At 37.1% G+C, this 22,643-nt stretch overlaps 1 protein-coding gene across 50 annotated transcripts in view; it reads right to left on the reverse strand.

Moving 5' to 3' along the window:
• The window catches only part of SLMAP (sarcolemma associated protein), a 307,400-nt gene that overhangs the window by 160,034 nt on the left and 124,723 nt on the right, over positions 1 to 22,643 (reverse strand). For 20 of the 50 annotated variants that reach the window (XM_059076197.2, XM_067043827.1, XM_059076192.2 and 17 more), the window contains 6 exons: positions 14,596 to 14,718; positions 13,477 to 13,551; positions 10,786 to 11,106; positions 10,270 to 10,387; positions 7,201 to 7,372; positions 3,223 to 3,357 (listed from right to left, as the gene is read on the reverse strand). In XM_059076197.2, the coding sequence (XP_058932180.1) occupies positions 3,223 to 3,357; positions 7,201 to 7,372; positions 10,270 to 10,387; positions 10,786 to 11,106; positions 13,477 to 13,551; positions 14,596 to 14,718 (944 nt within the window). Of the gene's footprint in view, positions 1 to 1,047; positions 1,138 to 3,222; positions 3,358 to 7,200; positions 7,373 to 10,269; positions 10,388 to 10,785; positions 11,107 to 13,476; positions 13,552 to 14,595; positions 14,719 to 22,643 lie in introns of all 50 variants that reach the window. The other 30 variants (XM_067043824.1, XM_059076191.2, XM_059076203.2 and 27 more) reach the window with 3 other exon arrangements.

Raw genomic sequence — 22,643 nt, forward strand, 5'->3', positions numbered from 1 at the left:
CACATATTTCAGCTAACTGATGTCCATAAATGCCTGGAGTATGTTTCTGCCTAAAATGTTTATTTCTTGATAAAAACCAGACTCACATGTTGGCATAGTTTTATACAAGGGGCTGGTGGGGTAAAGTGATAGAAAGAAAATGGTCTAAGCTTTGATCCTCTAATCTTAAACCACAGAAGACAAAATCAGAAGGGGTTCAAGATGGCAAAGTGATGTTAGGGACCCTGCTTCTCTGATGCTTTTGGTAAAGACCATGTCCAGGGTAATAATGCCACGTGATCATCTCATATGCTCTACTCACCAGTATGCTTGTTGAAGGCGAGCATGGATGGGCTGTTCTCTGTTAACTATCAGAGGGCTTTACCATATCAACTTGCTTTGTTTGAAAACTTTACTTTCACTAGTGTTCTGAGTTGTATTGAGAAAGCCAGCTTTTAAAGAAATATTGTGATGTTATAGATCAGGGCTCAGAAAGACATGGGACAGGCTGATACTCTCACAAGTAAATGTATACTGAGGTTGAGATTGTGAGCCAATGGTCCATTATGCTACTCTCATCCTTTTTCATCTTCTTAGCCACAGTGTAATATAGGCAAAGGGTTGAAACAACAAAACTCTACACCATGGAAAAGAAGAGGGAAGGGAGGAGGGGGAAGAAAGCTCGCTGAAAACTTCAAAGAGGCAAACTCTTCATTTCTCATTCAGAGCTGATTAAACATATAATTGGAAAGGGGGTACTAAGCTGCAGCAATTCACAGTTTACTCCGGTTTGCTAGAGACAAAGACTCAGTTAAAGGCAGCATATTAACATCTGGTTAGGGTGGAATTAATTCATTGTTAGCATTACTACAAAGGAAACAAGACAATACGTTATATGATTAGTTGATCGTTCAGTTCATTTGTATGACACAATACATAGCATACTAAATGAAGGGTTTGCTTCAGGTAACAAAATACCTGTGTGGTTTTGCCATGCACTATGTTACAAATATGGCACAAACAGGTGACGGGAACAAACAGACAAGGACTCAACAGTAGTGCTTGTACCTTTCTCTACCACAATGGACCGAAACACCAAAACAGGAAAGCCAGGAATAGGCCGATGAATACGGCTGGGACGGGCTGTAATATGGAAGGCTAAAGAAGGGAAGGGATATTAAAATCATTTTATGCTACAAAAAAATCAGATAAGATGATTTAGAACCCAAGGGGGTGGGAGGGAGGGTAGAAAGACATTTTAAAGACATCTAATACAATCCAGAATGATGGACTGTGGTATGTAAGTTGGCAAACTACCAGTTTAAAAGGAACAGCTGGAGGCAATGTGGGTGTCCCTAACTCCCTAATGAAATGTAGCACGTTAAGACAGAGCAATGAAAAATACCTCACCAGCTGATGCTCTGCTTGACAGTACATTATTTTTGTTCCATACTCAGAAACCATTATTTGACAATGTACTCCTTTGGAAATGGCTAAGGTTTATTTTATCCCTCTATCAAAACCTTTTTTTTTTTTTAAACCAAAACTCTTTTGCTTGAGATAGTATTGCTTTCAAGCTTAAAAATAAATGCCCTGTGATGCATGGCATTTATTTTTCTAAATCAAGCAAGAGATCTGACACAACATATGAGAAACATTTAGTATATAAAGACAGGCAGCTGAATCTCAGGGCTTTCAGTGATGTTACAAGAATGTAAGTAATTTTAAATTTAATTTTATTATTATTATTTTTTTGGCTGCACCACGTAGCATGTGGGATATTACTTCCCCAGCCAGGGATCAAACCTGTGCCCCCTGCAGTGGAAGTGTGGAATCCTAACCACTGGACTGTCAGGGAATTCCCAGTAATTTTTTCAAATTGGAAGGGAATTACTACAATGAGTATTATTACAGAGTAATATTTCATTACCATAAGTCTAATGTCATAAAAATAGGAATCCACCCTTAAAGTAAATTATTTGTATAACTATAAATAATAATAGCAATGTTACTTTCAAATAGGCTCTAAATCATATAGAGGGATCCATTCTGATTATCCTAGATGTCTTCATAGGTTAATTTAGTAGAAGGCAGACTGAAATTCCATAATCAGAGAGATACGAATTAACACAAAAGAGAGAAGCAACCAAACCATTATGATCTGACTTCAGAAGAGTTCTGTAATTGACATTTTCAAAATAAATGCAATCCATTTTGGCTTATCATAAAGCCTCCAAACCCAATTCATAAATTTCTGAAAGGCTTCTACCGAAGCAACAAGTCTTTATTAAAAAAAAACAAACTAGTACTTTCTTTAGCAAAGAACAGTTGGACACAACTCATAAGCATTCTGAGTGTGACTGTGTAACTGGATGGCCATGCAACATTACTCTTTTGTCCTTGTGCTGCAAGTTAAGCAGAGTGCCTTCCTCCATAGGAAGTATGCGGCTCATGCCCACTGCAGTGTCCAAGCCATGACAGGGGTTTGGAATAAGTCAGAGCACAATCAACCACACTGAACATCCATCAATTAGGGCCCACAAGGCAATGATCACTAAAACGTATAACACAACATTTATTTAGTATAACATCTTTTAAAAGACCATCTGCCTCTCTAGCAAATAAAATACAAATTAATATTATTAAACTCAATTTATACCAAAATGTTCCAATTTCACACACACACACACACACACACCCCTAGAGAAACTCACCAAAAACTTCCTAATATTTATAGGAGGCCCAGGAGACACTAAGCTTTTTAGAAATGTGCCTTAGTGAGAATATTATTAGTACAAAATGAAAACCATCATTAAGTCTCCATTTTTTGATACAGCCAAATGCTAAGGAATCGTCATGTATTACTCTTTCTTCAGTGGGTCCCTGGTGGTATAGTGCTTTGTTTCCCAGAGGGGGAAAAACAAGAGCCAGATGAAGGCTTAGTGACAGAAGTTCAGATTCATTTGGGAAAAGCTGACAGTTCTTAGGTAAATTATTTTTTTTGCAAACAAGGCTCTTCCTCCAGGTAGTCCTTAGGCTCTTCTAGGTGTACAGGTGAAAGGGGCAAATTCTTACTCAAAAATCTGACAGCCCAATGATTCCATCATGGAATTTCATAATGAAAAGCTTAGTTCACGTGTACTACAGGTCTTAGTTTCTCAAATCAGTAATAAAGTCCTCTGAAAAATCAATTTCAGGGCTCTCACCTGCCTCTCAATCAAAGCTAAGTTTGCAAAGACTTACATTATTTCCTTTCTCTCGGAGCAGCTTCAGGTTGTCTTTACATTGTTTGAGCTCATCTGTGATTGATTGTTTTTCCTGCTCAGTCATTTCAAACTTCAACTTCAGTTCTGACAGTACAGTCTGTGTCTTTTCATACTAAAGGCAAAGAAAAAAGAGTGTGCAGACTCAACTTAAAATGGGTATGAAGTTATGCGTCTAGTCAGGCTTATATACCAGACCCTGTTTAGTCACCTGCAACACCACAGTCAAGTCTTTTTGATATAAGGAGAATAAGAATCACTTGCACTAATAATAAGAAGCCTTTAATGTTTACTTGATTCTATGTAAGAATTTTGTGGCCCTGTTGTTAAAAAAACTGAGAAGTCACCACCGTGTCATCTGTTCCTAATATAAGGGGTCACTTTTTCCACTAAGAGAATTAGAGGAGAAAAGTAAAATTCCAAACTAAGCAAAAGAAAAGCAAGTGAAGAAAAACTCCATAGCCTAATTAAATGGCAAGGTTAGGAAGTCTGAGTTTATATACTGGTAAATAATGTCAGCCAAGCTATTTTAGTCTTGAAGTAAAAAGTATTAACTCTCATTAGGCCTCCCTTTACCCAGCATCATTGGGTATTAAAGTGTTCTGGATAAGGAATTTCTAGGCAAATGAAGCAAAGAAATATATCTAAGGTACCAATCACTATGATTGGGACATTTCTATCTCTTTTTAAGACTTACAAGCATCAATTAAAAATAATTTAAAAAAATCTGTTTCTGATATTTTTCCATAGTGAAACATGCCACTTCCTGCTCTGGAAAACAGTTCACTGTATATAATATGACTTTCAGACAGACTACCTAGCCCTTGAACACAGGTGAGATCAATGCAAAACATAGTATGATTTGCCCCTACTTTAAACGCCCCAGAAGGCAGGAATGCTAGACTGGTTTCACTTCTAGATATTGCATCTTACATGCAAGCTGGGCTCTCAGTCAAAGAGCAAAGACTGTTCTGCTGCTGGCTGTGCCTTTGTCTCGGCCTCCACTGCCCCACTCTGCCATTTCTGAAGGTTTTAGAAGGAAGAAAGACAGACAAGGGCTGATTACAAAATAAATATACCACAGGTCTGGCATACCAGAAAGATTCCTCCTTTTCCCTAAACACAGCCCATGAGGCTGGAAAGTCTATCGTTCCTTTCTGCCTGTACCCTAGAAATTTCTCAATAAAGGACACATTTATATGGTGCTTCTGAATAATCCAAACACCTTGGAGTGATTAATCAGGAGCTCATCATTATGCACTCCAAAGACAAATATTACAGATGCAAATGTATAAGAACATTAATCAGAAGTGGTGGAGGCAGGGGGTTAGGGTCAGCAGCGAGTTCACCATAAAGTGGGAAGAAAGACACGGGTACAGAGAGGGAGGTAAAATATGAAAGGAACTCTCTGTTACCTAACAACGTTCCCAGAACAAGTCTGGGTAGTATGCCAGAGAATGAACTAAGGAGTAAGATTCATGGACTTCATGACAGCTTTTTTTGTGGGGTCTGTGGACTTCCTTCCAGGAAGCAAAAGGTTACCGGCAGGTTGCCAAAGCAAATTCAGTGTACCTAGACTAGTCTCTGCACTAAGTCTCTTAGAACATAATCAATTCTCAATGACCTGATTCTTAACAGTGACTAATAAAGAATAAGTGAAACGTGCTTTGCTGACCAAAACTATCCCTTATTTTCCTTTTCCACCATTCTTACATCCAGCCTGCCCTTTATACCAAAGCACTTAATCATTTCTCCCTTCCAGGAGTTGTGGAGAATGACAGGAAGGCAGCTTAGTCCTGAAGATCCTGCTGTTTACCTTCAGCTTGTGAGTGGGTGGGAAGGACTCTGGCCCCAGGGCAAGATGGTGAAGCCAAACAACTTTCCTGAGACAGTCTCTGCAGGGTGGAATTGTGTGCTCAATGTTTTATGAATTCTTAAATTACAGATATTCCCACTAAATCAAAATATATAGATGCTTTCTTAAGTCAAATATAAAGATGGTATACCATTATTTTTCTCTTAACACTGAGGATTAAATTTTACTTTTCTCATGTACTTTTTCTTTTTTAAATGTTGAAACAAAAGCTGCCGCATATATAAAATTTAATTGTCAGAACAAAGGTCACCTTCTGTAGCCTTAGTGTCACACCTCCCCCCTTGGATATCATTTTGCTCCATCTTGCTTTCTAACTCAGAGATGAGAAATGAGCTCAGTTCTGATTAAGAGGGAAATACCACACAATATTACCAGCACCTTTGGTTCTTCTTCACAAAAATAATCATATCTGGGCTTGCTTAGTTTGTAATATTTTAACCTGTGACAGTACTGAAGATACATAATCATTATATTGTGCACATTAAGTATGATTCTATGAGAGAAAGGAGAAAAAGGGGGAAATGTTGAAAGGGAATATATGTGCATTAATAAAAGGTAGTAATTCATTTGCAGTGGATTACACAGATATAAGAATCTCATTAAAGAAGGTTTTAGTTACAGACTAGTATCCAATAGTTGACATCAGGACAAACGGAAAGAAAAGCAATTTCACATTATAAGGGAGCATGGTATGGTGACTACACTTCATTTCACAATGAAAACATTGAACAAGAAAATAGAAAAGAAACATACTGACAAGATCAGACGTATTTTTAAATTGTGCTGCATTTAATGCAATCCAAAGGCTACCAACAATTTAGATGCTGTGACAACATGCCACTGCCATTTGTGGGAACAGTTAAAGCATTTCGCACTGATTGCTCAGTGACCCAAAACAGGCAAACAAATAATGCAACAAAATGGATAACGCATTCAGAGTAACATACAACAGAATTATCTTCCGACCACAGCATTCTTCCCAGATTTTGAAAGAATTATGGCATGTGGACTGGAAGGACACAAAGTGCTTACAGTATTAAATACTAGTATATTTACTTTGGCACAAAATTTGTGTTCCAACCAAATAAAATGAGATTTCTACCAAAATACACATCCTTAGCAAGAAGATAAAAAATGAACATATTACAAAATCAATATGGCCACATATGAATAAAAAATGTTACAGTTTTTTTCTTTAGGAACAAACATGAAGACAGAAGAACAACAATCATTTCCAAGTTCAGGATACTACAGGGAAAGAAAAGTGCAAAGGAAAACTACATTGATTAAACAGATATTCTAAAAACAATTTTGGGAAAATTTGTTATTGAAGACAAAGAGTTGTCTTCAACTTCCTTCTGTTTAAAACAAATCCTTCATTTAAGAGGGTCTACAACTGGGGTGAGCCCTGCCGGGTAGATGAAAATGCATCAGCCTTCTCCATCCCCTAAGCTGGCCAGAAGTCAATGCAGGGAATAGTGTAATGCCAGTAGGACTGATAGCAGCTCTTATTGCTCCACTCTCAACTTCAAGGCTCTGCTCAGGAAAAGCCTGGGTGGGGTCTCTGCTCCAACATCAACCCTCACCATTTTAAACATGATTTTTTTTTTAAAGGCACCAAAAAAACGGTCACAGAACATGTGTTTGGCTGGCTGGGTATGAGCTGAGTTTTCTCATAAGCAACTTTTCAGGCCAGTGTCACCTGATGGGTTTAGACAGCATTATGGTGTGGCCCCAGTTAGCTTTCTAAAAGTATTCTAAATTAAATATGATACTGTTTTTGAAAGATAAACAGTGAATTAAGTAATCTGGTACAAAGGACTTCTCATATAGGTCAACTAACTGGTAGAGAAAAACTTTGAACATAATTTTGTATATTTATATTTTTGAGACCAAACCTTACTGATGAATTCTCTATATATGGATCATGATACACAGCTAGAAATCACCAGGCAGAGATGCTTCCAGTATCAACTCTGTGACAGGTAATGCTTCCCTTTAGTTCTAACTAGCATGAATATCTGATTTGCTTTTGGCTTTAAGTCCAACCATAATTGGGCTCATAATGTCTTTTCGCTTTACCTCTTTCTGTACATCCTTTGCTTGGTTTTCAGCCTTACTGAGAAGAGTTTTTAAATCAGCTGAATCCCGAAGATGCTGCTCTTTCAAGGATCCCACTTGATTCTCAAGCTCTTTCCTAGTCATCTGCAGGATGCTGAGATCACTGGTAAGCTCTAAACTCTGCTTCTGGGAACTGCAACATAAATATTGACAGAGTTATTCATGTAGAAACCAGACACAGCAGGAAGTCCAATTTCTTATACATTTTACTAGGAGGGATGGAGTGGATTTCAGATGAGGAAAGAAAAGTGTAAAAAAGAATGATATTTTCAATAAGTAAAAAGCTTTAAAACAATAAAACAATAAAAGTTTAAAGCTGTGTCCTATTTTCAGATAATCAAATACACATAAAGTTTGAATTGTAAAAATAGAAGGTGACTAATTGTATATTTTGTCATATCACATTATATTAACTGTATCATAAAAAGATTCAGTGTAGGTCTTCTACAGGAAAAGAAAGCACATATTCCAACTATTTTCTTTAAGTACCTGACAAATAGGATGGCGGACAGAAACTTACAAGCTTAGGAGCCACTTCCAACTTAAGTAAAGATAAACCTACTGAAATGAGAAGACACCAAATTGTGGGGGAAAGCACAAGACAAAGAACCAGGAGTCTGGGTTCTAGACCCCAGATCTGCCACTATTCAGTTGTGGGATGTTGAGCAAGTCACTTAACTGGTGCCATTTCATTCTCTGAGTAAGCATTTCCTGAGCTCTGAGATCTGTGCCAGGCACCATTTGCACAGACACAAATAACACAAGGAGAGTCTCAGTGCCCTCCACTGTCAAAGAAGACAGAACTCAATAATTTCTGAGGCTGTTTTCCAGTTTAAATTCTACGATTGTTGTTACAACCTGATGTAAAAAAAAAAAGTCCCATTTACACACTAGGAAAACAGCTTGATAAGCAGGAACAGAAATTCTTTGTTCAATTCCTTCTACACCATGGACAACAAAGAACAAAAGACCTGTATATTGTAGCTGTGTTAAAGAATTTGGCTCCCATCTACAACAGAAATAGCTAAAGGAGGATAAGGTTTTCAAGACATCCTCTCAGGATGGATCATAATACTCAGACTCAATATTGTAACTGAAGTACTACAGAGTATAAATCCCATGCTGATTAGATGCTAGGCAGATCGTAGGGTGTAAGTGTGATGTTGTCAGGGCAATATACCTAGGAACTATATGGCATTGTAAGACACTGTAAAGGGAGACAAGCTTCTAAATACTACTTACATGCTGGGGAGGCTTAACAAATTAACTTAAAATTCCAAAACAAGAATAATTTAAGATAATCAGTACTGGTAATCAAATATCGGTATTTCTTGCTTGATAGAATACCAAACTAAATGGATTCACCAAGATCCAAATGTATTCCAAATATGAAGAACTTGAGTATCTGTATCATCTTACACACACTTTATACCAAACAATTTGCCCACATGTTCTGTCACACAGATGAGCAGTTGGTACATATATATACACAAATGTGTGCGTGTGTGTCTGTGTGAGAGCGTCCATTTATTTGTTTGTTTGTGTTTTGGGCCTTTATTTTGTCTTTTTCAAATTTTGAAATTGCTTTTACAAACTTTTACATAAAAAACAAACATTTGTTTTGTTCTTTATTATTAGTTATCTTTAAACATTCAAAAAGTAATACACATAGAAAAGACTATGGAAAGATATGACACTGGAAGAGAAAAAAATGCTTTAAAGATACTGACATTGACCATATGATGTTGTAAGGCGTTTTTGAGAATAAATCAGCACATCTTGCTCCTTCAACTAGTTCTTGATTTTTTAAATGCAAAACCGATATTACAGTTGCCTTTGTTTTTATTTTTTAATTGAGGTCCAGTGAGGTTAAATAACTTTTTTTTTAAGATTTTTTTTTTTTTTTTGATGTGGACCATTTTTTAAAGTCTTTATTGAATTTGTTACAATACTGCTTCTGTTTTATGTTTTGGTTTTCTGGCTGAGAGGCATGTGGGATCCCCGACCAGGGATCAAACTCGCACCTCCTGCATTGAAAGGTGAAGTCTTAACACTGGACCACCAGGGAAGTCCTGCCTTTGTTTTAATAAGAGATAACGAGGAATACTATTTTCTGATATATCTAGTCCTTTAGTTATCATTTTTTTCCCTAAAGCTTGTTTTCTATGGGAACTGACCTTGGTCACTGAGTTTTTGTTAATCTTAATGCTCTTCAGGAGTATAAATACAAGGCTAACAAAAGAGAGTAATGACTCCCATTTTTGGTGTACTCTGGGGAGGGAGATGGATTAAAGAATGGCTTCAATAATAAACACGTACTACTTTCATATCTGAATTAGAATGTAAACATTGTTTAAATAAAAAACATGGAATGGATCAAATTTTTAAGGAAAAAATAAAATTTAAACTATGCAACAAGTGTTGATGAGAAAACAGGACTCCACTAAATTTGCTGGAATAAATCTATTACATTCATTGGTTTGCCTGTAAGGTAATGGATGTTAGAAAGATTTAATTGGTTTTAGCAAATTTTTGATCTCATATATTATTACTTTTTATATAACGCTGTTTGAAATTCAAAAGCTGAATTTGTATCTTTCAACAGTATCAATTCTTTATCATAGCCATCTCCTGATCACCCTTATAAACAGAAGGGATCATTGGCAAGAAAGAAAAACAAACTTGTATTTGAAATTTACTATCATTTAGTTTAAAGGGCAAGTTCAATCATAGATCTTTTGCTGTTTGTTTAGATCTGTTTGTTTAGATCTTTTGTCTGTCTTTTGGTGGGGAGAAGGGGCATTTAATGAATCTGTATTCCATGGGTACACCAAAAGGAAAGGACATGCAGGTGGCAGAAAAAAAGTGCTGAAGTACTCATTTAGCATGGTTAACCTGCCAGATAGCCAAAGAGTCTGGCTGAATATTTTGCTCCAAAAAGGTATTTAAGTATCAAAATTAAACTTAAAATTTAGATGAAAATCTAAAGATAAAGAAATATTTTGAACCTAAAAGAGAGTTCTTGCATACTTGTGCAATTCTTTTTCTTGCCGCTGCAGTTCTGATGATAGCAAAACATTTTCCTTTTTTAGAGAATGGCATTCAGCTTCCAATACATTCCATTCCTTTCTCAACTTCTCTAGTTCACCTAAAATAGTCCCAAAACACATTTGTTAATATAGGAACATAACTATTTTTTCCCTTAAACACGTAGATTTTACATGACTACTCTTTGATTCCTGTTACTTCGCAGTGGCACCTCAGGGAAGATCCCATCACCCTGAACTTCAGTAATATTTTTTTCTCACTTCACTTTTATAAGACAAATAATTTTTAACGTATTTAAATAAAATGTAAAATTGTAAAGATTTTCAATTTATTGTAGAGCTTACAGACCTGAAGAATGCTTATAGCCCCAATATAAAAACAATGCTTTATTCAACCAATCGTTGTCAAAGACAAAACTAGCCTGAATGTTTATTTTGTACAACTTATAAAGTTACTGTTATCAAGAGTTAAGAGCTTTATGTAAAATACAGTTCTTACCTTGTAGCCTCGTTGCTTCTTCTCTCTGCTGGTCCTCACATTGCTGACATCGAAGCTGAAAAGTAGTTTGCAAACTCATGATTTCTTTCTCATATTCAGATGCTGCTTGCCGCCACCGCTCAAGCTCAGCTCGCACTTTCTTAAGCTCTTCTTGTAGAGAAGCAATGTCAGTGTCCCGCTCGGAGGCAGCCTTTTCTGCTGCTTGATGAAGGAGTAAAATTTCATCTCGGGCACTAAGCAATTCATCTCGAGTGCTTGTGATTTCACTGTCCTTCTCCTCCCGGAGATTCTCAATATTGACGTGTAACCTCTGCAGTTGGGCTACAAAAGTATATTTACTCATCATTTTCTTAGTCCATAGTAATCAGGAATAAAAGAACAGCCCATATGGGACTGTACTTACTGCATGGCCCAGGCTGTCAGAGCTGTTTGTTGCTTTTGATTAAACTGTACAAGCAATCCATGTTTAATGCAGAAAATGTCAAAATACAGAAACACAAAGAGAAAAAAACCCCAAAAGCGATCTTTATTTCTCCCACACAGAGAAAATTGTTTCTAACATTTGGTACTTCCTCTCCTAGATTTTTTCTATGCATTTATACACATATAAAAACAAAAATAGGGAGGGATCATAATAAATACAATGTTCTCTATGCAGCTGCTGATGAATATTTTTCAATAACAAAACCCAGCTATACTACCTTTTTTGACTAATCCTTTATTTTAGACACTTGAGGCTGTTCAGATTTTAATTACTATAGACAATACACCTTATAATGCAATCTTGATTTTTTTTTTTCCTTAGGGTGAATTTGTAGACATAGAATTGCTTGGTCAGAGGGTAAGCATTAGTAAAACCTTTGATGTTCTTTTTTTTTTTTTTTTTTTTTTGCGGTACACGGGCCTCCCACTGTTGTGGCCTCTCCCGCTGTGGAACACAGGCTCTGGACGCGGAGGCTCAGCAGCCATGGCTCACAGGCCTAGCCGCTCCGCGGCATGTGGGATCTTCCTGGACCGGGGCACGAACCCATGTCCCCTGCATTGGCAGGCAGACTCTCAACCACTGCGCCACCAGGGAAGCCCCCTTTGATGTTCTTGACTCAATTTTCTGTTCAAATGTCAATTCCTTAAAGAAGCTTTCTCTGATGGCTTATCTAAAAATAGCCCTCTGTCATTCTCTAGCCCTTTACTCTGCCCTTATTGGACATCACGTTATGTACTTATTTGCTCATTCATCTTTTCCACTAGACTGTACATCTCATGAGTGCTATCCCCAATACTAGAAGAGTAAACCATCAAGAATTACTGGTTGAATTAATGAATTAATAAAGTTAATAAATACTGCCTAATGAAAGAGGTATATTTTTTAAGGATCTGGTCTTGTTGCCCTCATGACTTGAACTGGAAACAATTTGTATAAAATCATACTTGGTTCAGAACTAGAATACTGGTCTTGATTATAATAACACAAGAAAATTATAGGTATAAAAAGTTCCGTAGGTAGAAAAGAAGAATAATTAAAACAATTAAGAGGATTTAAGGCTTGCATAGCAAGAGGCTGCCTAATAAAGAAACATTAAAGAAAATATTAGACCTTTTAAGTCTGTGGGAAGTGTTAAGAGGTAACAGGTTCAAAAATCTGAAAAGACACAATGGCCATGGATAACATGACCATGGACTTGTGGATAAAATCCTGAAATACACATGCTGGCACTAGAGAGCACTCAATGATGCCCACGTAAGACAGCTTTAAAACAAAAGGAAGCACTACATCATAAAACCTTTAGGGATAATTGCCCATACACAATACAGGATGGAAGTATAGATTCAAATCAGATTTATATAAACGAATGGATAATGGCATTCAACTATAAGAGTGAAAAGAGCTTTCAATTTAAAAAGATATACAACCTACCTTAGAAATTCTTGTTTGACCATAATACAATTTTTTAAAATAACTCACATGTCCCACTCAAAAATAAGAAAACCCCAAAGACTAGTTTTTCTTTGGGATATTTTAGGGCAAATATCATAGGCCTTATACAATGACTCCCCATTTCGTCTCAACAGAGATTACTTGTCTATTTAACTTCTTCTTACCCTACCTCTCAAACTAAAATTTTAAAATAACATTGGTTCCTTCTTTGACAATGAAGGCAAATTAATTTTACTTTAGGAATTTTACAGTGGCACAGAAAAGACATCTGCTGGAGTATCTCACAATTATAACCTCAAAGTACCAGGAGCTCTGGTTCGAAGAAAACCCTTGAGAGGCAGGGGTCTTTGGGGTCATTTCTGTAATGACCCTGTGATAGCCCACACAAAGAGATAGCAAAATGGTGGACATGAAGAGCAGCCTTTACCAATGAAGGGAGTGCAGGGACCACTGTTCTATTCCATTTGGTAAATAATTTTTGTTGCAGTGCAAGTGTGCTATGAGCATTAGAAATAATATCATCAACAAGCTAAAAGTGCTGATGCACAGAACTACTCAAACCGATTTCCTGTCTGAAGGCCTCCTTTGTAGTAAGTCACTACATAACCCAGAAAACAACAGTCTTACCAAATCCATATCTTCAATCTTCCTCTTCCCACTCCAAGTGGGAGGTACTACTGGAGTACTAGGGGATCTTCCCTTGAAAAAAAAAAAAGGGGCCACAAACAGCCCAGTTACAGTCAGGTGCTCCTTACCTTGAAGAACCTGTATTTGTTTACTGGATTCCTCAACTTGATTTCGATAGGCTTTTCTTTCTTCTTCCAAAAGAGCTAAAAGTAAAGCACAGTATATCTAATTTTGTGATTTAATGAAAATATTCAGAATTGAGCAGCTGGAAGGTTCTAAGAAATTCTCTCCTAAACCTCACTGAAGGAAACAAAAGTTAGGCAGTGTTATCAGTGTTAGCAGTTAGGTTGTTTAAAGATTTTTTTAAGAGCACAAAACAGTAGTAATTAATAAATGTATTCAACCGAGTAGTAGTTGTCTATACCTTGTATTGCCAAGATAACATGTGTTGTTCTTTACTTGAGAAGCATTCTTGATAGTTGTTAATGAGGATTTTGAGCTTAAATGTGAAAAACAGACTTAAAATCCTCATGTTCACTGCCAAGTACATAGTAACTACTTACTGATAGGAAGTTCACAGTTCCCCGTGGGATGCAAATCTTCCTCCTGGTCAGGAAGGCCATTTTATTTTATTTTTTTATTTTTTTAATTATTATTATTTTTTAGGAAGGCCATTTTAGAGAACATGAGGATTCTAAGACTTTGTAAGGTACTAATTGACTGCAACTAGGTAACTGCTGTGAACATTATAGAAATGTAAGCTCTAGGAAATAGCACAGACTCCAACTGGTCTATGACTCTTATCGGTTGGGACATTAGAATATTCTATACCTTAACCTTGCCTGGTGACTCTCACTTACTGAAGAATCCACTGTAAAACTGCAGGGAATATAAATTTCCCTTATCTTATACTGAGTAGCTAATATTAGGTATAACTAAAACGGAGAAATTTGTATTTCTGTTTTTTCCTTTTGCTCTACTTAATGTGTAATTAACTTTTAAGATCTTTCATTGGTACAGGCCTTTCTTAATCTTCACAAGAAAGTGGTACAACTGTAACTCTCCTCACTTTACTGATCTGAAACATAAGCTCAGAGAGCATAAATGATGTCCCAAGATCACATATCTAATAAAGTTGTAGATTTAGAAGAAGATAACCATGCCTCTGGACTTGGAAGTTTGGGGCCATTCAGTTATATCTTGTTGCTTTCACATCCCCTAAAGAATCAAAGTAATCTTGATCTCACCTTGAAGTTCAAAGCATTTTTGTTTACTTGCTCTAGCTAGTTCCTGGGCTTCAATCAATTCCTTCCGAAGATGCTGAATTTCTTGTTTTGCCTCAATTTCTGACTGTGCACCTTGCAAGTCATCTGACAAAAATATGTTTATTTTAAAAGCAAGAGTTAGTATCATACCATAATCTCTACAACCAAAGATTAGCAATCTTTCTCATGTTTGGACATGCATCGTTAACAACATAGCACAACTAAGTTTAATAAAATTTAGAAGCGAACTGTATTAAGCATTTTAGTCATTTTATCTTGGAGAAAGAACACAAATATGATTAAATTATTTTAGTAATTCATGGCAATGGTACTATAACATACACACTAATATATATTAAATTATATATTTCACTTATATAAGGCTTATGTAGAGCTTATGCAAGGTTTGAAATTTAGTAGTATGATCATAATGCTATTCTTCTTTATCAATTTTGAAATTTCTTCATAAGAAGTCAGAAAATTTTCACTTGGAACTTAACTGGAAATGGAAAAACAGAAAGAAACTTTTCTTTAAGAAAAAATATTTTAGCATGATTTCCCCAGCTGTGGAATACAAAATAAAAACTAAGCTGAAAGCTCCACTGAGCTCCCTTCATCATCACTGTTTCCTCAACACTACATACATAACAAGTAAATATTTGCTTAATTATATTATTATTTAAAATTAATTAATTAATTAATTTATTTTTGGCTGTGTTGGGTCTGTTGCTGCGCGTGGGCGTGGGCTTTTCTCTAGTTGTGGCGAGCGGGGGCTACTCTTCGTTGCGGTGCACGGGCTTCTCGTTGCGGTGGCTTCTCATGTGAAGCATGGGCTCTAGGCGCGCGGGCTCTAGAGCGCAGGCTCAGTAGTTGTGGTGCACCGGCTTAGTTGCTCCGCAGCATGTGGGATCTTCCTGGACCAGGGCTCAAACCTGTGTCCCCTGCACTGGCAGGTGGATTCTCAACCACTGTGCCACCAGGGAAGCCCTGCTTAATTATTATTATTTTTTTAGAAATTTATTTATTTTATTTCAGTTATTTTATTTTTGGCTGCGTTGGGTCTTCGACTCTTCGTTGCCATGCACAGGCTTCTCATTGCGGTGGCTTCTCGTGGAGCATGGGCTTTAGGAGTGTGGGCTTCAGTAGTTGTGGTAAACGGGCTCAGTACTTGTGGCTTGTGGGCTCTAGAGCGTAGGCTCAGTAGTTGTGGTGCACAGGCTTAGTTGCTCTGTGGCATGTGGGATCATCCCGGACCAGGGCTCGAACCCATGTCCCCTGCATTGGCAGGCGGATTCTTAACCTCTGCACCACCAGGGAAGCCCAGCCCTGCTTAATTATTAAGTGATGTAACCTAAGTGATTTTATCAAAATAAATTAGAGCCCGCATTACATCTCAAATAAGCTCCCTCCCCTAATTCTTTTCTCTCTAGTCACTCTGCTCATCATCTTTCACTGTATTAGAACTTTCTACTACTGAAAACTGCCTGAAATAAATGTATCATCAGGTAGGCCATATTCTTCTAGTACATTCTATTTGACTACTACTTTGGTTTACAAACAACTCAGGCATAACAACTTCAATCTATCAAAAAAGAATTAAGAATAAAATTTCACAGTGTAATCACTGCAGGTCTTAGATATTACAAACACATGTTTTCATCCTCATATCTTACTTCCCCCTGTCAAAAATCTGACTCTAGGTTCATCTATTTTAGCCAGTCTATCAACTCTTCCTTCAAACAGTCATGGTAAGGGTGGAGGCAAAGAGAGAGAGAGATTGAGAGATTTTCCAGTGGCAGGTGCATTGTCACAACAACTACAAAACTTCTCTTGCAATATCATGCATTGGGGTCTGCAAAGGTTCTAGCTGCCCATCTGTGGAATTGTCATTATGTAGGACAATGTCCTTATTCTTAGGAGTATTAAAGCAGGAAGTATCATGATGCCTTTATCTTTTTTTTTTTTAAAAAGTTGATTTACAATGTTGTGTTAATTTCTGCTGTATAGCAAAGTGACTCAGTTATACATACATTTATTCTTTTTCTTATTCTTTTCCATTATGGTTTATCACAGGATATTGATTATAATTCCATGTGCTATATGGCAGGACCTTGTTGTTCATCCATCTTATATATAATAGCTTTCATTTGCTAATACCAAACTCCCAGTCCTTCCCTCCTCAACTCCACCTCCTCCATGGCAACCACAAGTCTGTTCTCCATGTCTGTAAGTCTGTTTCTGTTTCATAGTAGGTTCATTTGTGTCATATTTTAGATTCCCACATACAAGTGATATCATATGGTATTTGTCTTTCTCTTTCTGACTTACTTTGCTTAGTATTATAATCTCTAGGTCCACCTATATTGTTGCAAATGGCATTATTTCATTCTTTTTTTATGGCTGAGTAATATTCCGTTGTATATATAGACCACATCTTCCTTATCCATTCATCTGTTGATGGATAGTTAGGTTGCTTTCATGTCTTGGCTATTGTAACCAGTGCTGCTATGAACACTGGGGTGCATGTCTCTTTTCGAACTGGGTATATGCCCAGGAGTAGGACTGCTGGATCATATGGTAAATCTATTTTTAGTTTTTTGAGGAACCTCCATACTGTTTTTCATTGTGGCTGCACCGATTTACATTCCCACCAACAGTGTAAGAGGGTTCTCTTTTCTCCACACACTCTCCAGTATTTATTATTTGTAGACTTTTAAATGATGGCCACTCTGATGGGTGTGAGGTATAGTTCTGATTTGCATTTCTCTAATAATTAGTGATGATGAGCATCTTTTCATGTGTATGTCTTCTTTGGAGAAATGTCTATTTAAGTCTTCTGCCCATTTTTTGATTGGGTTGTTTGTTATTCTGTTATTGAATTGTATGAGCTGTTTGTATATTTTGGAAATTGGTTGCATCATTTTCAAAGTATATGTAAATATCATTTGCAAGTATCATGATGCCTTTATCTTACTTTCAAGTGGTTTGGCAAAAAATATCTACATAATATCCTTCAGTAGATATTTTCCTACTTGTATGTTAGGGTTTTTTTCTAAGCACTTTTGACAATTTGGGCTAAATAATTCTTTGTTTTGGGGCTCACCTGTGGATTGCGGGGTGTTTAGTAAGTTCATTGGTTTCAACCCACTAGATGCTAATAGCACTGCCTCTCAGTTGTGACAACCAAAAATGTTTCCATATATTGCCCAATGTCCCTGGAGGCATAAAATTGCCCCACCTTGAGAGCTACTGTTCCATGTTAATAACTTTATAACCAAGAGAAAACAAATCTACACATAGGCTTCTTTCCCACAGAAGCATTGGTTAATAATTCTGAAACTATTTTCTGTATATTCTAAAAATGTTTTAAAAAATAAATAAATTATAGATAATGGCATCCAGGTTTCTCACTATCGGGAAAGACAATTACAGATACGGGAATACGAAAGACAATTAATTCTGTGGTGTAAGGTATGAATTAGAAGAAGATCTGAATGTATAAAATAGACTCTAATAGATCTGAATGTATAAAAATAAATAGATATAGAAATAAATATAGACATGCGAGGCAGTATATATAGCCATACATGTATGTATGGATATAAATATACATACATCTATTTCTTAACTCTGTCCACTCAAGTGGGCCTAGAAGTAAATGAACACACCATATACTCAGATCTTGGTTTGTAAATACCATTCTCTAGTTTAAAAAACTAGGGCTCTGTGGAGAAACGGCTGATTTCAGGACTAAAACTAAGTACAAGATGAATGTAGAACATCTTTTTTGTGTCAGAAAGTAAGAAAGGGCTCGAAGAATGATTGGGTCCAAAAAGACATACGGGGCTCCCACTGGCCAAACATGAGACAATTTGAGTATCAAAATAAATAATGATAGTGACAGATGATAATCCACTGAATAAAACATGAATCCATGAATTCACACTGATATACAAAAAGAAAGGAAGGGGGCTTCCCTGGTGGCACAGTGGTTGAGAGCCTGCCTGCCGATACAGGGTACGCGGGTTCGTGCCCCAGTCCGGGAAGATCCCACATGCCGCGGAGCGGCTAGGCCCGTGAGCCACGGCCGCTGAGCCTGCGCGTTTGGAGCCTGTGCTCCGCAATGGGAGAGGCCACAGCAGTGAGAGGCCCGCGTACCGCAAAAAAAAAAAAAAAAAGAAAGGAAGGAAGGAAAGAAGAAAGGGAAGGGAAGAGAAAACTCTTCCACGTTGTAGAAAGCTTTCTAATAAATGTAGGATGACAGAATTATGAAATCACTACTTGGCAACTATGATTATAATAAATGACTCAGGCAATCATCATAAGGAGACATTAAAGCTAAGAAGATAAATGTTTGAGGAGTAACAGGATATTTATTTAAAGTTAACATCATCAGCGATAGAACAATTCAACATCAGGTGCCTCCTGATATGATGCCCCAAATTATTTGTTATATTACTGCCAAAGATACACAACTTTAATCTAATCATGAGGAAACATTAGATACAACCAAACTGAGGGACATTTTAGAAAATGACCATGGTTCTTCAAAGATGTCAATGTCATGGAACACAAAGAAAAACTGAGGAACTGTTGCAGATTAAAGGAGACTAAAGAGACATGACAGATGAATGCAACGCATGACTCAGGATTTTCTGAGGACGTTATTGAGACAACTGACAACATGTGAAAAAGGTCTGTGTATATGATAATAGTAATATATCAGCTTGTAGTTAATCTCCTGATCTTGAAAATTACACGGTAGTTATGGAAGAGAAACAGAAAACACCCATGAAAATATTTAGGAGCAAGGTTATCATGCCTGCAATTTACTCTCAATGGTTCAGGGAGAGAGGAAGGAGGAAGGAAGAGGGAAAGGGAGATGGATAAATCAAATTTGGTAAAATGTTAACAGCAAATAGGGTGAAATGTTAACAGCTGGAAAATCTGGATGAAGAGTATATGAGGTTCTTTGTTCTATTCTTGCAACTTTTCTGTAAGTATGAAATTATATCAAAATAAAAAGTCAAAAGAATAATTTCTACATATATACATAAATAAAGAAAATATGGCAAAATACTAACAACTGCTGAATCTAGGTGATGGGCACATATGGAAGTTTTTGGCATTCTTCAATTTTTCTTCTGTTTGAAATTTTTCGTAATTAAAAAAGGTCTCTTGAAATTACCAATCCTAATGCTACAATCTTGGAGCAATCATTTCTTCCTATATTCTTATCCTTAACCTATATTCCCCTTCTGCATTCTATATTGCATTGTGACACTAGAGCAATTTTCTTACTGAGATCAAGAACCTACACTGCCAGGGCTTCCCTGGTGGCGAAGTGGTTAAGAATCCGTCCACCAATGCATGGGACACGGGTTCGAGCCCTGGCCTGGGAAGATCCCACATACCGCGCAGCAACTAAGTCCGTGCACCACAACTACTGAGCCTGCGCTCTAGAGCCCGAGAGCCACAATCACTGAGGCCACATGCCTAGAGCCTGTGCTCCACAACAAGAGAAGCCACTGCAACAAGAAGCATGTGCACTGCAATGAAGAGTAGCCCCTGCCTGCCGCAACCAGAGAAAGCCTGCGAGCAGCAACGAAGACCCAACGAAGCCAAAAGTAAATTTAAAAAAAAAAAAAAAAGAAAGAAAGAACCTACACTGCCTCCCTATTGCATCAAGTCCAGGCATCTTTATCTTTTAAAGTTCTCTGTAATCTAGTCATTACTTATTCTCTATTACTCGCTAATATACTCAATTCCTACTAGTCTCCTCAGTAGCTTTAGCTCATGACTACTTTCTTCACTTATCTTTCTTTGCTCGTGCCATTCTCCTTTACTCCTCCAAATCTGCCCATCCTTTAAAGCCCAGGCTCAAACCTCTATATGTAAACCCCTGCGTGCCTCTAACTCCCAGCATGCAGTGGCCTCTTTTGCGTAATTTCTAGGGCTTGACAGCAAAACCCAAGCAAACCAGGAAGCTCTTTCAAGTTCCCTAATTGTTCAATAGCATTAGTTTCATTTTTAATCGGAGCATGAATCCATATAGATACGTAAGATTTTGGAAGAGACTTTTTAAGATCAATTAACCTACTTCGTTTCATGAGGAAATAAAGATCCAGAGATCTGAAATGGCTTATACATCTGGCAAGTGGTGGAGACAGAACTAGAATTCCCACTCTGGCTCAACTGTCTTTCCCATAAATCATGGTGCCTTCTTAGTTACAGCAATTAAGTGACATGCTTTCCTAACAACCTATCCTAAGGATTCCTTTCACTGTTTTCTTTTTAGTAACAAATGTTCAATGCATAAGCTTCACACTTCTGTTCCATACTATGCGGAACATACTATATTCCACCTAATACAATGCTAGACATATAGTAGGCACATATATGATTAGTGTACAAGATAATGAAAGATTTGCATCTAAAATGTGTAGATTTAAAAAGTAAACATAATACTTGTAAATTAGTTAATGTAAGAACTAAAGGTCTGTTTTATTTTGAGGAAAGGAATAGTTTCATAAATGCAGAATCACATGTAATCTATCTCGAAGGTCTATTAAAGTGGATAATTCCTGTGTGCAGCAGAATAATGCCTTTGATTAGCGATGCCGTGAAACAAAACTAATGCTTGCTTTTCAAACTAAAATAATAGAACAGATTTTATGTTAAGTAGTGTTTCAGGAGACAAAATAAAATCTAGGCAATGAGTTGTGCTAACACAGGGATCTACTATTTGCAAATTAGTTCTTTGTACCACATAATGAAAAGGATCAGCGTTTTAATTAGAGCAAATAAGATGCCATGTATCAAATAATGTAGACATACAAACTCTACACAGTGTTTGAGCACAGAAGTAGAGATACTGACCAAAAATCTTTACAAATTAAGCTTTATGTAATGAACACAAATTACTATATTCAAACTAAACAAGTATACAGATCCTCTTTTCAGAAAACCAAGTGCCAATTTTTTTTTACCAAAGATTAATAAGCAAATCGTTTTGTCCTAAGGTTGATCAAGGGCTCACTGTACTTTGTATGGTTGTGTGGGAAAATGCATTATTAATTATTATGGCTTGGGTCTACTCTCATGGTGTCTCACTTCTGTCATGGAAAGAGACTTTTTATATCAACCTACTCCATAACCTTGGGGAAAGTCTTATGATGAGTATTGGTGGAAAGTGTTTAGATGAAGATAAATGGGGATTTCCTTGGTGATGCAGTGGTTGAGAATCTGCCTGCCAATTCAGGGGACACGGGTTCGATCCCTGGTCTGGGAAGATCCCACATGCTGCAAAGCAACTAAGCCTGTGCGCCACAACTACTGAGCCTTGCACTCTAGGGCCCACGAGCCACAACTATTGAAGCCCGCGTGCACTACAGCCCATGCTCCGCAACAAGAGAAACCACTACAATGAGAAGCCCGTGCACCACAACGAAGAGTAGCCTCTGCTCGCCACAACTAGAGAGAAAAGCCCGTGCACAGCAACGAAGACCCAATGCAGCCAATAAGTAAATAAAATTATTTTTTTAAAAAGGAAGATAAATGAAAGTCTTATTGAGCTAAATAAAACCCCATTTTATTTAGATGTGCAAGTCAAATGGAAATAAATGTTTTTTAGGAACTATGATGAGGTGAAAAGATTAAAAGAGTCTGTTTTCCTTTTAACACAAATCACATCTTTAGAAGTGCTTGGTGTATAGTCTGGGCCAGGAATCAGCTTTTCTCAGACTAAGGCTAAATCCTATAAAAAGGTCTACACCACACAATAATCCACTAAAGAACCAGCCGTGGCACACAGAATACGTGATACTCTAAATTAAATTTGTTGTCACTATTTCTTCAGAAGAGTAACTGGAGATTTAACTTAAAATCTGACCTTTGCTTTATTATTATTATTTTTTTTTCCTTTTTTTTTTCTTTCTTTTTTTTTTTGCAGTACGCAGGCCTCTCACTGTTGTGGCCTCTCCCGTTGCGGAGCACACGCTCTGGGCGCGCAGGCTCAGCGGCCATGGCTC

The sequence above is a fragment of the Kogia breviceps genome, chromosome 10 (genome assembly GCF_026419965.1).
Source record: "Kogia breviceps isolate mKogBre1 chromosome 10, mKogBre1 haplotype 1, whole genome shotgun sequence".
NCBI classification, from domain to species: domain Eukaryota; kingdom Metazoa; phylum Chordata; class Mammalia; order Artiodactyla; family Physeteridae; genus Kogia; species Kogia breviceps.